At 40.7% G+C, this 15,698-nt stretch overlaps 1 protein-coding gene across 3 annotated transcripts; it reads left to right on the top strand.

The window, feature by feature from the left end:
• Positions 1–227: 227 nt before the first annotated feature.
• Positions 228–13,832, top strand: LOC133878845 (protein FAR1-RELATED SEQUENCE 5-like). 3 transcript variants are annotated; one of them, XM_062317396.1, is made up of 5 exons: positions 304–354; positions 1,377–1,487; positions 1,704–2,107; positions 11,390–11,607; positions 13,417–13,832. In XM_062317396.1, exons 3-4 carry the CDS (start codon positions 1,709–1,711, stop codon positions 11,591–11,593), a joined length of 603 nt encoding a protein of 200 aa, XP_062173380.1. In that variant the 5' UTR covers positions 304–354; positions 1,377–1,487; positions 1,704–1,708; the 3' UTR covers positions 11,594–11,607; positions 13,417–13,832. The 3 variants fall into 3 exon arrangements, with proteins under 3 accessions (XP_062173388.1, XP_062173394.1, XP_062173380.1); XM_062317404.1 differs by lacking the exon at positions 1,377–1,487 and having other exon boundaries at positions 228–354; XM_062317410.1 differs by lacking the exon at positions 11,390–11,607 and having other exon boundaries at positions 277–354.
• Positions 13,833–15,698: the final 1,866 nt, after the last annotated feature.

The raw sequence follows: 15,698 nt of genomic DNA, 5'->3' as shown, positions 1-15,698 counted from the left end.
TGCAACACAAATATTCTTGCCTTTATAAAGCTGAATAGTTTTTTTGGCTTTTTCTCTTTGTGAAATAGCAGAGAGAGAGAGGGATCAAAAGAATTACCGAATCCTAAAATCTGAAAACATTTAAAAAAATAAAAATAAAAATCAAAGCCACGTAGGTCTGGTGGGATCCTGGTGGGTACTCCGGCATTTCCCAAAAAAGAAAAGAAAAATAAAACGAGCTGAAGAGAAGTACTTTCTATAGTCGTATATGTCAGCAAAGCAGAGTCGCTCTTCTTTCAAACTCAAGCCAAGTCCTGTTTTACAATAACATTCACACCCAAATATTAAGCAAAGCAAAAGCTCAAATATATTAAGGTAAGTTTAATCCTCTAATTTTCTGCTTCTACCGTGATAATTTACCATTAGAAACTCTTTCTTTCCTTGCTTTTGTGGTTATTTTACAAGTGATTTAGAACCCTAGAATTTAATGTTAGCGGTTGATCAGAGCTCACTGTATCCGTACACACTGAAATTCACAGTGGTTCTTCAAGTTCGTTTCTTTGTGTGATTCGATTCTCATTTGGGGACTCAGCCAAAATGGGTTACGTTAATTTATGAGTATGGATTTAATGCTCCATTTGGTTGTTTGTTCCATTTCCAAAATTTGTTTTTTTTTTTTTTTTGGGTTACGTTAATTTATGAGTATGGATTTAATGTGTCTTTTTCTTTCTTTTAAATTTGGTTCGAGATTTTTGGTTCCTACTTCTTTCTTATTTAGCTGGAAGTTTGTTAATGCTCCATTTGGCTGTTTGTTCCATTTCCAAAATTTGTTTTGTTTTGTTTTGTTTTTTTTTTTTTTTTGGGTGGGGGTTGGGGGTAGAAGAGCAGGAGTGCATTAATGAAAGAACATTAACAAAACATGTGAAAATTGGTTTGGAACCTCATTGTTGAGCAAATTTTCGCCAATATTTTTACTAAAACCATGAAAGGAATTATTTGTGTTTTTCATTTTAGGGGGAAAGGAAAAAAGAGCACATTATAACAATGACATATTCTAGACTTTATCTGTTTCTTCCCTTTAAAATCAGTTGTGATGTCTTGGCTTAAATCCTGAACTGGAAAGGGAGGGAAAAATGAGTAATTCTATTCTCCACCCTTTTATCCCCCTTCCATCCTCCAAAAGCTGATGTGACGTGGTCCCTCATAGCATTTGGTGCATGGAAATGAGTTTTTTGGTTGGGGGACCACGCGACATTAGCTTTTGGAGGATGGAAGGGGGATAAAAGGGTGGAGTATAGAAATACTTGGGAAAAAATAGAAGCCCAAGACAACATAAAACTCAATTTAACTGCATGTTTTACATTTCCTTAATTAAATTCGGTTGAGCTTTATTATAGGACTACATAATGAGAAATGTGAGAGACACCAATTCCTTTTCCTCTTCTCACTTGGCGTATGTATGCTACTTTAGACACGACAAACATTCAATATATAGATTGACTATGCAGGTATGTGAAGTAAATCATTCTTCTGATCATTTTATACAAACTTACTGCTAGATTACTTGAGATTTATGAGTTCCGTCATTTAATCTTGTTCATCCATATCTGAAGTTATTGTGTTCAAATTGGCTCTTTACATTAGGTAGTAAAGTTATTGGGTTGAATGGCATGCTTGGAGGGTGCATTATTTGTATGGTGTTAACTTGCTATATGGTGCAACAGGGAATATGGATGTGCATGACGGAAATGGGAGAATGGAAACTTCTGCTGGAGGGGAACCAAATACATGTATTGTTGTTGTTGACACAAATCAAGAACCATGTGTGGGTATGCATTTTGAATCAGAAGAAGCTGCCAGAGCATTCTATGATGAGTATGCCAAACGAGTAGGATTTGGAACCCGTGTATTGTCATCCCGAAAGTCTGAGCGTGATAGGTCAATCATCTCCCGTGGACTTGGTTGTAGAGGGGCTTCTGTTAATCGAAAGCAAGGTGGGCAGCGAGAGGTTTGTACAGCAATGATTCTGTTGAAGAGAGAGAAATCTGGGAGATGGGTGGTTAGGAAATTTGTGAGGGACCATAATCATCCATTGATGGTTCAATTGCGAAAGAGTCGTCGAACGCTTGTAAGCTTGTCTTGCTTTGAATAATTCCTCTAGTAGTTCTGTTAATTTTTCCTTTTTGGTAATTTTTAAGTACTACTTTATCGTTTTTCAGCTTATTTGAGCTTTTTAATCTGATTGAGCCATACCATGACACAGAAACTTTATCATGGATTTTGTCTCTGAAGATGTTCTGTTTCTATCTTTGGTTGGCAGGCAAATGTTTTTTTTTTTTTTTTAATCATAGGAAAATTAGAATATGAGAAGGAAATTTTGGGCCTTGCCTGAGGTTTGGACTGCTCATTGTCAGAGATTGATTTCTCAAAATGAACGGAGCTGTAGTAGCTGGATTATTCAGGGGAACCCTTCCTCTACAGTGATTTATTTGCTGCCTTTTTATTTGATTGTTGTTCTTTGCCTGGTCTAAATAAATTTCTTTTTGATCTTGTTGCTGTATCTGTTTATTTATCGATTTTGTCATTTCTTGATTTCTCCTCGAGTCGGAGATGGTTCTTCAATCTCCAGAGTTGTTCCTTTGCTTGCTGTCAGTAAACGTCTCCTCCCGGCTCAAATCCTTTCAAAAATGATGTCAGAAAATTTCCTTTTTTCCTTGTAGAGAATGGTCATTGAGCTGATAGGCATCCATATCTAAGGCTGAGATCACAAGGTGGAGCCTTTTAGTGTCATTGAGCTGATATGCTCATCGAAAGTCATCCATCTAAGGTGGAGCCTTTGAGTGCCCAATCGCAGCACTTGTCTCTCCCCCCTCCTTTGGATTTTTTCGATGATGAGGTTGCGTTGGTCTCCCTCAACACCGGGCTCTTCGATTTGGATGTTAGTGGAAACGTTTGCAGGTCAAGAGGGTTGCCTTGTTTGTTTCAGCAAGTTGGTTCTAGCAAAGGTACTGTGATTGATTCTGTTTGCTTGAGAAATGATGACTTGAGGTCCAAGTTAGCTTCTGTAGTGTCAGGGAAGATCCCTACCTCCAATATGGGCTCTTTGGGTGTCATCACAGTTCCTCGTCGCTCAAAGTGGGCTATTGTTGTTAAAGGGGGGAAGCAGGTTCCTTTGCCATATGTTTTTCCTTCTTTATCATCCTCCTCTAAGAAGTAGCGAGGGGCAGTGTTAGTGTTCATAAGGGGAAAGATGTTGTATCTTTTGAGATGGATGGGTGTGACGTGGGTGGTATGGATAGGAGAGGTCCTCTTGTTAATGTAATCTCACCTTGTATGGATGTGGAATTGTTCTCTGCGGAGGATAAGCGACGGTTAGAAAATGACTATTTGAAAAATATGACCGTTAGAAAAATGACCATTAAAAAAAATGACCGCTTGGAAAAAACAACTATTGCCTTTTTTGTGTGGTAGGCGGCCTTAGCAAAGATCCTTATCATGAACAATCTTTGGAAGCAGCACGTCATTGTGATTGGTTGGTGTAGTATGTGCAAAAGATATGGGGAGTCCGTGGACCACCTTCTTCTTCATTGTGAGGTAGCTTGTGCCATTTGGAATGTCTTCTTTAAACGATTCGGGTTGTCTTGGTTTATGCCTAGACAAGTAGTTGATTTGTTTGCTTGTTGGTGGACTACCAGCAACACTCATAGTGCTGTTGTTTGGAAGATGATGCCTTTGTGTCTTTTGTGGTGTCTATGGAGGGAAATGAATGATATGTGTTTTAAAGACCGCGAGAGGATTTTGGAGGAGCTAAAATCTTTATTTTTCAACATTTTGTATCTTTGGACAGCTACAAAATTTCTCCTGTAGTGATTAGTTATTATGATTTTCTTGTTCTTTTTGCCCCTATTATCTAGGTAGCTTCTCTTGTATACTTCCTCTGTACATGGGAGCACCTTATGCTTTTAATGATATCTCGATTTATTATCAAAAAAAGAAAAAGAAAAAAAGAGACCGTTAGAAAATGACCGGCGAAAAAATATGATCATTTGAAGAAAGAAGAAAAAAAGAAATAAAGAAATAATGAAAAAGAAGATAAAGAAAGAGTGAAGAGAGAATATTTAAATGATATAGATAAATAAAAGATAATTGGATGCATGGTGCATTTTAAAAGCCATTAGCTAAAACAGATAAAACAGCTTTTAGTTAGTTATTTTAGATAGAACATTGGCTATGCCATTGTGGATGCTCTTAGGATGATGTTTAGAAGCAGACCAAGTAAATGGGGTTTCTTAAAGGGATTACTTTAAGGTCATAAGACTCCAAGGAAGTTGCCTGCAGGTCCCCACTTTTTGGCCCAAGGTAATGTAATGCAAATAAATCTTTTACCTTGTTAGTAAACACCAAGTATCCAACTAAATTTTGAGGAACAAGTTATTCTAATGTATCTATCATCCAAGATTGAGAGTTGTCATATTCTTTCCTAAGTGTCTTTTGTGAAATTATTTTCATTGAAACCAATTGCTAAATTTCAATAGAGAATAGATGGAGTTGATGTTATGTTTAGCGGATCATATTGTGAATAGTTTAGAAAATTAATAGCGGTGTTAGTTACAGCAGATCAAGTCTAAGGCTTTACGAAAAACAGCATCTTTGACTATTTTCATTATAAGTTGTAAGCACTGGATTTAGGAAAAGCAAGGCCCACAATATGTCTTCAAGTAGTTCATTAGTACAAACTTTGTAGTCCATTAGTACTTCACCAAAGATTTAGTTTGGTTTTCTTATGGATATTAAGGATTGTCTTTTTGTTTAAACCCCCCTCCCCCCTTCAGTTATACAAATAGGCAAACATGCCATCTCTCTGTAAGGCTAATTTGAAGTGTTAGTATTTGAGTTTTATGTTGGTCTATATTTCCTTAAGTTCTATTGTGTGTGTGACTTTCAATAGCTCTGCATGATCTCGGACGGTTCCACAATGATGTTTGACCCTTTGCAAAATGCATGGCTCCTGGCTTTCATCTTATCTTTGCATTTTTTCTTCCCAATAAAGGTTCAAGTATCTATGCTGTTTTCAATAAACTTCAACTTTCAGCCTGCTCAAACTTTTTTGATAAGTAATAATAGTTTTATTGAAAGCGTAAGGCGCCCCTACGTACACTAGAAGTATACAACAGGAAACACCTAACTAGAAAACGAAAAAGAAGCAAGAAATTCAGCAAAGCTGATTGATAATGGGTACAAATAAGCCATCGACCAGACATACAAGGTATGGAGAAACAACTCTAACACCTCCTCTAGGGAGCTCTCTAGATTCTCAAAACACCTAAGGTTTCGTTCTCTCCAAATACACCAAAAAAGGCAAATAGGCACCATCTTCCAAGAAGTAGCGCTTCCAAATCTCCCAGACTTCCACCAATAAGCAACTAAGTCAAGCACACTCCTAGGCATGACCCAAGAAATACCAAAGCGAGAGAAAATGTTGTTCCATAGAGCTGAGGCCACATCACAATGCAGAAGAATATGGTCCACTGATTCTCCATCCCGCTTGCAAAGACAGCATCTATCAACAATAATTATGTGCCTCTTCCTGAGATTGTCCAAGGTAAGAATTCTGCCCAGAGCTGCAAACCAAGTGAAGAAAGCTGCCCTCGGAGGAGCCTGAGACCGCCACACACTCTTCCATGGGAACCGACTACCTCCAGAACACATCATAGAACCAAAATAAGACTTCACCCTGAACACACCTGTCTTGGACGAGACCCATATAGGACAATCTGCCCTCTCAAAATTCACCTTGGTAGAGTCCAGTACCTGGAAGAAAGAGGCAAAAACATCGACTTCCCAATCATGAGCCTCTCTAACAAAGCTCACGTTCCATTGAATGGACCCGCCCAAACTCTCCAAGTTATCAGCCACTGACGCATCCTTCACCCGAGCAATGCCAAAGAGATCAGGAAACACTTCTTTCAGAATCGTATCTCCACACCACAAGTCGTGCCAAAATCTAATCCTATCCCCCACCTCATATCTCAGGAATTTGGAGAAATTCTCCCCAACCTTTCCTTATAAACTTCCACAACCCTACTCCAAACGCCCCAGCAACCTCTCGGGAGCACCACCCACCCCACAAACTCCCATACTTGGAATCCACCGCGACTCTCCGCCAAGCATCTCTATCCATGCCAAAGCGCCATAACCATTTACCTAGCAATGCGCGGTTGAACATAACCAAATTTTGAATGCCAAGCCCCCCATTCGAAATTGGAGTACAAACCTTCTCCCAACTCACCAAATGGTATTTAAATTCTTCACCCATTCCACCCCAAAGAAAATCGCGTTGTAACTTCTCAATGCGCGATGCAACACTCGCCGGAATAGGGAACAGAGATATATAGTACGTAGGTAAGTTAGAGAGCGTACTCTTGATAAGGATCACTCTCCCTCCCTTAGAGAGATATAACCTTTTCCAACTAGCCAACCGTTTTTCAACCTTCTCAATAACTCCATCCCAAATACGAGTAGACTTGTAAGAAGCCCCCAAAGGAAGACCCAAATACATTACTGGCAAATAAGCAACTTCACACTCCAAAATGTCAGCTAACTTTCCCACATCGGCGACATTCCCCACTGGAATAATACTGGATTTGGCCAAGTTAACCTTAAGACCCGAGACAGCCTCAAATAAGAGCAAGAGACATCGCAAAGACCGAAGCTTGGAGGAGCTAGCATCACAGAAAATCAATGTGTCATCAGCGAACAAAAGGTGGGAAAAAGAAGCATCGCCCACTCAGAAACCATCCAACACACCCCCACTCACCACCGCAGTAATCATACGACTCAGCGCCTCCATAACAAACACAAACAAAAGGGGAGACAAAGGGTCTCCTTGCCTTAGGCCTCGAGAGTTACTGAAAAAGCCGTTAGGCGAGCCGTTAACTAGCATCGAAAACTTTGCAGAAGAAATGTAATGAGCTATCCACGAACACCATTTACCCTCAAAGCCGCATCTCTCCTCAACATATACAATTGAAAATCCCAATTAACGCGATCATAAGCTTTTTCTAAATCCATTTTGCAAACGACTCCCGGCTCCCTTGATTTAATACGACTAACAAGGCATTCATTCGCAATAATGATTGGATCAAGAATCTGCCTCCCTTTAATGAAAGCACTCTGAGATTTGGAGATAACCTTGTCCATTACCGTCTTCAATCTGTTAGCCAAAACTTTAGCAATAATCTTATAGATACCTCCTACAAGGCTTAAGGACCGGAAATCTTTGAGAGACAAAGCTCCTGGAGTCTTAGGAATAAGAGCAATAAACGAAGCATTCAGACTCTTCTCAAATACTTCTCTAGCATGAAACTCAGAAAAAACCTCCATAATGTCCAAGCGCAAAACCTCCCAACAAGCTTGAAAAAAGGCCATAGTGAAGCCATCCGGACCTGGCGCTTTGTCGCCATTAAAATCAAACACTACCTTTCTAACTTCCTCCTCCTCAAAGGCTCTCTCCAACCACCTTGCTCCTGACTCTAAACTAGCATCAAAGGAAAGATCATCCAACCGAGGCCTCCAACTGTGCTTCTCAGAGAAGAGATCTTGATAGAACTGAACCACATGCTCACCTATCTCTGCCGGATTAGAAGAAATGGAATCTCCAATCAATAAGGAATCAATAGAGTTGTACCTTCTGTTTGAATTGGCTATAGAATGGAAGAATTTTGTACATTTATCTCCTTCTTTCAACCACGTCACCCTGGACTTTTGCCTCCAGCAGACCTCCTCCAACAGTGAGCATCTCTCCATCTCACTGACAATTTCCAGCTTCTTTTGAATTTCCCCCTCACCCAAAGCCCTACTACCTTCTACTGAATCAAACGCCTGAAGCTCCTCAAGAAGCTTTCTCTTGTTTCTCTCCACATTACCAAAGGCCTCTACATTCCAAGTCTTCAAATTAGATTTGAGGGCCTTTAGTTTACATGCAAACACAAAGCTAGGAGAGCCATGAAAAGAGTGTGAATCCCACCATTGTTTCACCAACCCCACAAAACCATCCACCTTGAGCCACATATTCTCAAACTTAAACGGCCTACTTCTTGAAGTAGAGTTAGCACAATCGAGGAGAATAGGAAAATGGTCAGAGTAAAGGCGGGGAAGCCTCTTCTGAGACGCCTCAGGAAATCTATCTTCCCAATCAGGAGAGACAAGAAAACGATCAATTCTGGACCAAACAGGAGGATCACAGGAAATCGACCACGTATAAGAACCTCCAACGAGCGGAAAATCCATAAGACCCTGCTCAGAGATAAAATCACAAAAGTCCCTCATGGCAGACACACTACCATCTCCAGATCTTTCACTAGGGAACCTAGTAATGTTGAAATCTCCCCCTATACACCAAGGCAAGCTCCACCAACTCAGGATCCCAGCCAGCTCATCCCAAAGACCCCTCCGTTCAATCCTGAAATTCGGACTATACACGCCCACAAAACCCCGCTCAAAATGATCATCAACATTCCTAAAGGAAACTGCAAGTGTAAAAACCCCTACGCACACATCCACCTTTTCCACCACCCTCTTATCCCACAAGATAAGGATACCCCCTGAATCCCCACTAGCATCCAAACAACACCAATCCACATAATTACACCCCCAAAGACTACGCACAAAATTTCTAGAAGGATCCTTAACTTTTGTTTCTTGGAGGCAAATAATATCCACCTTCCAATCTCTGAGCAAATTGCAAATCTTTAAGCGTTTACTCCTATTATTCAGCCCCCTTACGTTCCAAGAGAGAATCTTCGGCTTCATGGCACTACTACTAGCCCCCTTGCCCTCCTTTTACCGCTAATCAATCCAGAACCTTTAGCATCATAGTTTATAGAGCTCTCCAAATTCTTAATCTCCCTCATACCCTTCGAGCGTCCTTTACCCATGCAACGCTCCTCTTTGCTCTCCTCTTCTATACAAGTCAGAAAAGCTAACAATTGCAATTTATGCCCCACAAACGTCATCCCTACAATGGGATAAATCTCGTTAGCACTCTGCATCACCCACTCCGAATACCCCAAACCTCCCAAGGCTGGAGAGTAAGCATTGAGAGGAGAACCCACATCATCTGCCCCTTCCCCCTCCTTGAACTCCACCAAACTAGCACCCCTGGGAGTATTGCTTCTGGATGCCTCACCCAACAATCCAACCTGCAGACCAGAGGACTCTGATTCCACAACTGGCCCCCCCAACCACTCACAACCCTCCCCTCCAACCCTGTCAAAGCAAGGAACAATCGCCATATCCACCAACGGTTGATGCCAAAGCTCATACCCTGCCACCTCCCGGGGCACATTCAGAACATTAACACTTCTCCACTGAGAAAGTGCCGAGTCCTTCACCCTCACAAGACCACCCTCTAAACACAGGACAGGTATTTCACTACAGTTCAACTGCACCTGCTCTGAAAATAGATGTTCCCCTGCTGCACCGAACCCCACTATCAGCTCCCCCTCCCTCCGCTGACCCGGTTCCTCCAGCAGCACCGTCTCTACCTCCACCTGCAACTCAGAGCTACTAAGGGGCGAGAAGCACCTTTCCAGGAGCCTAGATTGTCCTTGGAGTTGCCCGGTAACTAAACCCGGAGAAGAATGAGTCAGAGAGCCAGCGACTAGGCTCTGAGGATTCTTCTGAGAAACATTCCCCCGTGCGGCTGGATCTATGCCTAACGAACCCAGCGCAGATGAAGCCCTCACCGGCGAACGATGCTGGTCGTCGAGAGACGAGATGCTGGCGACTAGTCCCAGAGACGGAGCCCCCGTTGAGGAAGACGCACCTGGCGTGAATATCCCGGCGTCCAGGCCCGGAATCGAATCAGTCCGAAGAAGAGGAGCTGAACTCGCAGGGGCCCAAGGGGGGCGGGAGCCTGGACCCTCCTTAGCTCTCCACTCCAAAGGCTGGTCCGGACAGTCCAAGATGCCTTTTCCTTTAGAGGCCCTGGCTGATTTGGTTACGCCAACAGTTTTCGATCTGGGCTTGGATTTGGATTTGGGCCGAGCCACTTTGAAGCCCACCGCCCGGGCCCTAGATGAAGATGCACGATCCAGACCCCCACCAGCAACCATGGCCAATCCCTTCAGACAAAACTCAATTTCCTTTTGCATCCTTTCTAACGACTCTCTGAAGGCACCCACATCGAGGCTTTCACCAGAATGGCTGTTGCATGCTGTAGGGAGAAACTTAGCTTCAGCTACACCATGCCTAGTGACAGACGACCTTCCCAAAGCACCAGAGAGTCCAGCTTGAGCCGAAGTCGTGGCCGAATCTAGAGCCGGAGCTTTCTCACCCGCCGCTGTTCCTTTCCTCGCCAGGACCTTCTGGACCGTCTGCATGGGCACACGTTGCCGATTCACAGGAACCCATGCATGGTTCTTCTTCTCCTCAGCACAGAACTGCTTCGCCGGAAAAGGCTCCATGGTGTGATGATCTTTCGCCATACAAAAAGCATCACTCTTCGCCAGATTATGATAAACTTTATTCCCCTCTGAGCATTCTCTTACCCATCTCGGCACTCTAGCTACTGGGCCGGTAAAATCTCCAAAAGGCGCTTCCAGCGAGGATGTTGTCTTGGCCAACGCCTCTGCATAGCTTCTCCTCCCTCTAGGATTCGCGGGAAGCTCCGAGTCAACCTCCCTGGCTCTGGACCCAGCTCTGAAATACTCAGAAACCAGGCGCAATTCCTCTCGAAAGCACTTCCAGCCTTGGCCGGCTCTTCCCTCCGGGATGAAGATCGAGTCCTTCCTCCGATCACCATTAAATTCTTCAATAACCATGAATCCACCATGTCTGTTAAAATGCCGTTGCGCTATGATCCGCGGGAATCCATGCCGAGACTAATCCCAAAACACCCGAGAGTCAGCCACGCACACCAAAGACTCGAAAGTTTTTAGTAACCAGGCTAACTCAGATCTATCCAGCAAGATCGACCTATTTCTACCCTTACAACTCTCCCTGATTCGAACCCCTGAGTCCCCTCCTACTACCACCACTTCAAACTCTTTAGCTTCCACCGACCAGCTACTCGAGAACCCCATTTTTAACAAATAGGAATTTTTTTAACTCCGGTACAATCTCGTTCAATCATCAATGTAAGATTTTTCTTTTTTCTTTTTTCTGAAGAGATAATTGTAAGTTACTGAAGCAGTAATGTTCCTTACTTCATTTCATACAAACAAAGAGAGATGAGAGAGAGAGAAGAGAGAACTTAACAAAAGGGTTGTTTTGGGATTTTCTAAGTCCATTGGGTTTAGAAAATAATCTTCTACTTGCGTGGTTAATATTATTTGCTCCATACCATTTTAATCCATTGTACTTCCATCTCATTAATATGTATCTTTTTTCTTTTTAATCCATTTTCAAGGATGAGAAGGATAGGAAAATTCTGGAATTATCGGCGGAACTGCGAGCTAAGAAGAGGTTAAGTGCAGCATATAGAGAGCAACTACTTACATTTATGAAAGATGTTGAAGACCATAATGAGCACCTATCGACAAAAGTTCAATTAGTTTTTGACAATCTAAGGGAGTTTGAAGCCAAAAGGAAAAAGGTCTCAGACCACAGATAACTTCTACATATGGAGTGAGTACCCTGTCTTTAGATTGTTAGTCGTGCTTGTTTTTCATTTTTATTTATTTGGCCTCAATTTTGTTTGCCTAAAGATTTTGGGTTTGTTTGATAATGCTTTTTAGAGGGTGTTTTTGCTTTTTAGTTTTGCTATGACATAAATGTGAACGTAGTTTTGAGTGTTTTGTGAGTATTTTGTGTTTTGAGTTGTTTGTTAATACTTTTGCTTTTTTTGTTAAAAGGAAAAAAGCAAAACTAAAACGCATTGTCAAACAAGCCCTATTTTTTCCAAATTATAGAGCTGGGTACATGTTTCCATTATTGGAAAGTGACTAAACTTTATGTTTGCCGTCAACCTACCGCAACCCTCCTTTCTCCAAGATTGGGATTGGCTGTTTAGATAGTTTTTTTTTTTTTTTTGATAAGTAATGTCAATTCAATAATAAGGTGCATAGGGGCGCAACCCTAATACGCAGGGAGTATACAAGAGAACCCCTAAAATGAAAGAACATAAAATAAATTTAAAAATCTGCATAAGTAAAAATACTCAAACTATGATGAGCCGCTATCCAAACATATAATGTGTCAAGCAAACGCTTCTGTAGCTCCAATATTGATGTCTCAACACCTTTAAATTTTCGCGCATTCCGCTCTCGCCAAAGACACCACATTAAACACAACGGAACTAATCGACAAACTTCCTTTGCTGGACCACACCCAAACGAAGTTCCCCAGCTAGCTAATAATTCCAGCACCCTTCACAGCATAACCCACTCTACTCCAAATAAAATAAGAATGTAACTCCATAAATCGCGAGGAACTTCGCAATGAAATAACAAATGTTCAATGGACTCCACATTCTTTTTACACATACAACACTACTCAATCACCACGACATTCCTCTTTCGCAGATTGTCATGTGTCAAAATTTTGCATAACGCTGTTGTCCATACAAAGAATGCCACCCTCGCCTAAGACACAAAGCACTAAGACATACGGAATTTGGCCCTCTATGCTCTATGACCCTAAATGTTGGACTGTTAAGAAAGAAGATGTTCATGGAGAATGAAGTCATCTGTTCAAAGGTAGGAATGACTCCTATTGAAGGGAAGAAAAGAGAAGTTGCTCAAGATGGTTTTAGCTTGTGCGACGGGGACAGATTAATACACTAGTGAAAAAAAGTTATTTAATTCAAGTTGACAGAGGTGAGAAGAAGTTGGAGGAGGCTTTTAATAAAATGGGTAGCTTGAAGATAGATACGTTAGGTAAGCGACAAAGAGTACAATTTTGGATAGAATGTCAAAAAATAAAAAGTACATGTGGCCAACCTTAATAACTGACGAGGATCCATAGAGCCTACCTCAAATTAGTTGGGTTGAGTACAAAACTGAGTGTATGCAGATATTGCATGGAAATTCAATGATTATATTGTGTTTTATACAGAGTATTTGAAAAATTCGATCCATTGCCAAATTGATGGTTTTGGATCAGTTCTAGACATTTGAAATGTTACTGCATCATTTGGTTTCCTTTACTTTGTTCTTTTTTTTTGGGGGGGTGGGTGGGGGGGGGGGGGGGGGGGGGGGGGGGGTGGGTGTTGTTGTTGTTCATGATAATTATTTTCAGCAACACAAATGGAAATGGACTTACTTAGTTTTATTCACCTTTTTATCTGATTATGCTTTTGAGGGCTGAACAAGTTATTTGCAACAAATATTGCTTTTTTAAACTGGGATAAGTAGACCATCTCGGCCATAGTTTTATGGAAGTAACCTCGAGTCAATCTTCTTGTCTCAAGCTGATCAAATTTCTAACCCTTGTCAGATGGATGAGCTGGAGGAAGCACCAATAGAGAGCTGCAGAGCGTCTTATATTTATGTACTAAGCAAGCATCTACAGATCTGCCATAAAGATAGTGACAGAATTTTTGTTGGCATAAGAGCTCACAGTAGCCAATGTGTCCTTAGATTTACTTTATGTTGAAGTAGCAAAAGAAGGTTATGCATTTAAATAGAAAGATGTTTATATAAGCCTTTGTAATTATGCATAAGGCTTATTTTCTAAGAGATCTATATGGCCAAAATTCTTCATCATTGTTGACCTTTATGATTGTAACCTGTAGAAATGGAACTAGCATCTTAGCGATGACATATAATACATCCAAGAATTGAACTTGCATAGGACTCATTTACTTTATTTTCCTTGAAAAGCAAATTTATTTGAGTTTTTCTTTAGTAAAACTTTGCTATAGTTTTTGTATCTCAATTTAAGTTCTCGTTAAGGGACTCTATCATCAAAATGTTGATCAGCATTATGACCATAGCAAAATATCTGAATTCTAATTTAGAATTAATGTTAATTTTAAAAATTCTTTCATCTCATTCCGTCTTTAGAGCTCTTAGCCTGATCTTTTCTTTTTGTGCTTTATTGTAGAATATAATCCAATTATGAACTTAGAAAATCAATCATTTGGTTTGAATGAGCAGAAATAGTTTTGCAATATGAAACATGATGGAATATTTTTCCCTTTGTGGAGAAGTACCTTATCATTATTTTATTTAAGCACTCAACATAAGATGTAATACCCCGACCTATGCAACATAGGTAGATGAACCAATTTCCCTTAGTTTTGAACTCAAATCATCTGCTATTTGATGGGAGAAACTTTTTGACATAGATCAGCCTATTTTCAAATTTTGAATGCTTATGGGAGTTAGTTTGCAATTTGGAGATGGGTTATGAAGTGCAATATTTGGGGGTCCCTTTTGCAATTTGGAAACGGGGTCAGCTGTAGAACCATCTTATGCTACATGTGCTGGAATTGGAATTGAGAACCAGCTTGGATGCCAACTCATGCTTAACACTTTTCAGGTTCAGCTTAGACCAGCTTAGAGGCCAGATCATTTTGAGTAATCTCATGCTAGTATTTTGACTTTATTTAGACCATTTTCTGAGCATCTGAAAGCAGGGACAAAGTGAAAGATTTCTCATGCATTATTTCTGTTTAGGCCTAGATAAGAAGGGAAAGAAGATAAGGGATTGCAGGAGTGAGGCTGGAATAGAGAAGGATTACGAGTGCTGGAACGATTTCAGTTCTTGGAAGTGGCTTCTTCCGTGGTTCTCTCTTGTTGCAGTCCTAACTTCTGAACTTGAATATTTGTCAATGCATTGATCGGTAAAGTTAGCTTTGTCGCAAATTAGAAACTGAGTTTGCACCTTTGCTGATGCTTCAGATACTTTGATATTATGTTCTCTCTTTGTTTTCTCTTCAAAGATGGTTTATATCCTCTTCAATAGTAATCATGTAACCAGCTCCTGCTATGTAAATTTTGATTCTCAGACAAGTTTCTGTTTCTTCTGATCAGTTTAGGTTTACTTAACTTCTACCCTTGGTATATAGTTTATGAGCTATACCATTTCAGTCTAGTTTGATGTTTCAGATTTGAATTTAATTAGCTTCTGTTACAGTCTCATATTTATACTATTCCTAGTTCTCTTGAATCTATTGTGTTAGAGTTTATCACTTGATTAGTCCCTATTAGAATAACTCTAACCATTCAGTTGCAAACTGGTGGTTTTAGTTGTTTCCTTTGGTTTTGTTTATGATCTGAATCTAATTTGTACTCTTTCCAGATGTGTTTCTAAATTCTGTTCTAGAATGCAGCTTGAAATGAGAACTTGTCACTTTTTGATCTCCTGAATCAGATTGAGCATTTTTAGGTAATTTTATCCAAGTCAATAGCTTGGGCTCATAGCTGCAACTTTCTCTTAATTCCATGACCTTAGTTTTCATAGTAATTCTTGGTTGTTACTATGAATATTGAAACTAATTGAAAACAATAATACATGATTCTTTAGTTCCCTAAACTGAATTCAGTAAGAACAGTGATTTCTTTGCTGGTGAATTCTCTTTTGAATCTAATTTCTGTTTGAAAGTCTTATTTTGAAATTCTCTCCGTTCTCTCTCCTACTGCCATCCCGCTCATTTCTGCCGTGCTAGTGGCGGCGCGTGCAGGCGCGTCACGCTAGCTCTTGCTGTTCGTTGGCTGCGACAGAAGGGTTCGTATCGCCTCACTGGAGGTGGCTCTCAGATATAATGGATTTTC

This window comes from Alnus glutinosa, chromosome 1 (genome assembly GCF_958979055.1).
Source record: "Alnus glutinosa chromosome 1, dhAlnGlut1.1, whole genome shotgun sequence".
In the NCBI taxonomy this organism is placed as follows: domain Eukaryota; kingdom Viridiplantae; phylum Streptophyta; class Magnoliopsida; order Fagales; family Betulaceae; genus Alnus; species Alnus glutinosa.
The sequence above is the reverse complement of the archived record's forward strand: the minus strand, read 5'-3'. Positions and strand labels throughout refer to the sequence as shown.

Excerpts from the sequence above, each read along its gene's own strand:
- LOC133878845 (XM_062317404.1), top strand. The coding sequence starts at position 1,709 with ATGGATGTGCATGACGGAAATGGGAGAATGGAAACTTCTGCTGGAGGG. Across the intron at positions 2,108-11,389 it reads GAAAGAGTCGTCGAACGCTT|GATGAGAAGGATAGGAAAAT; the intron begins GTAAGCTTGTCT and ends TCCATTTTCAAG.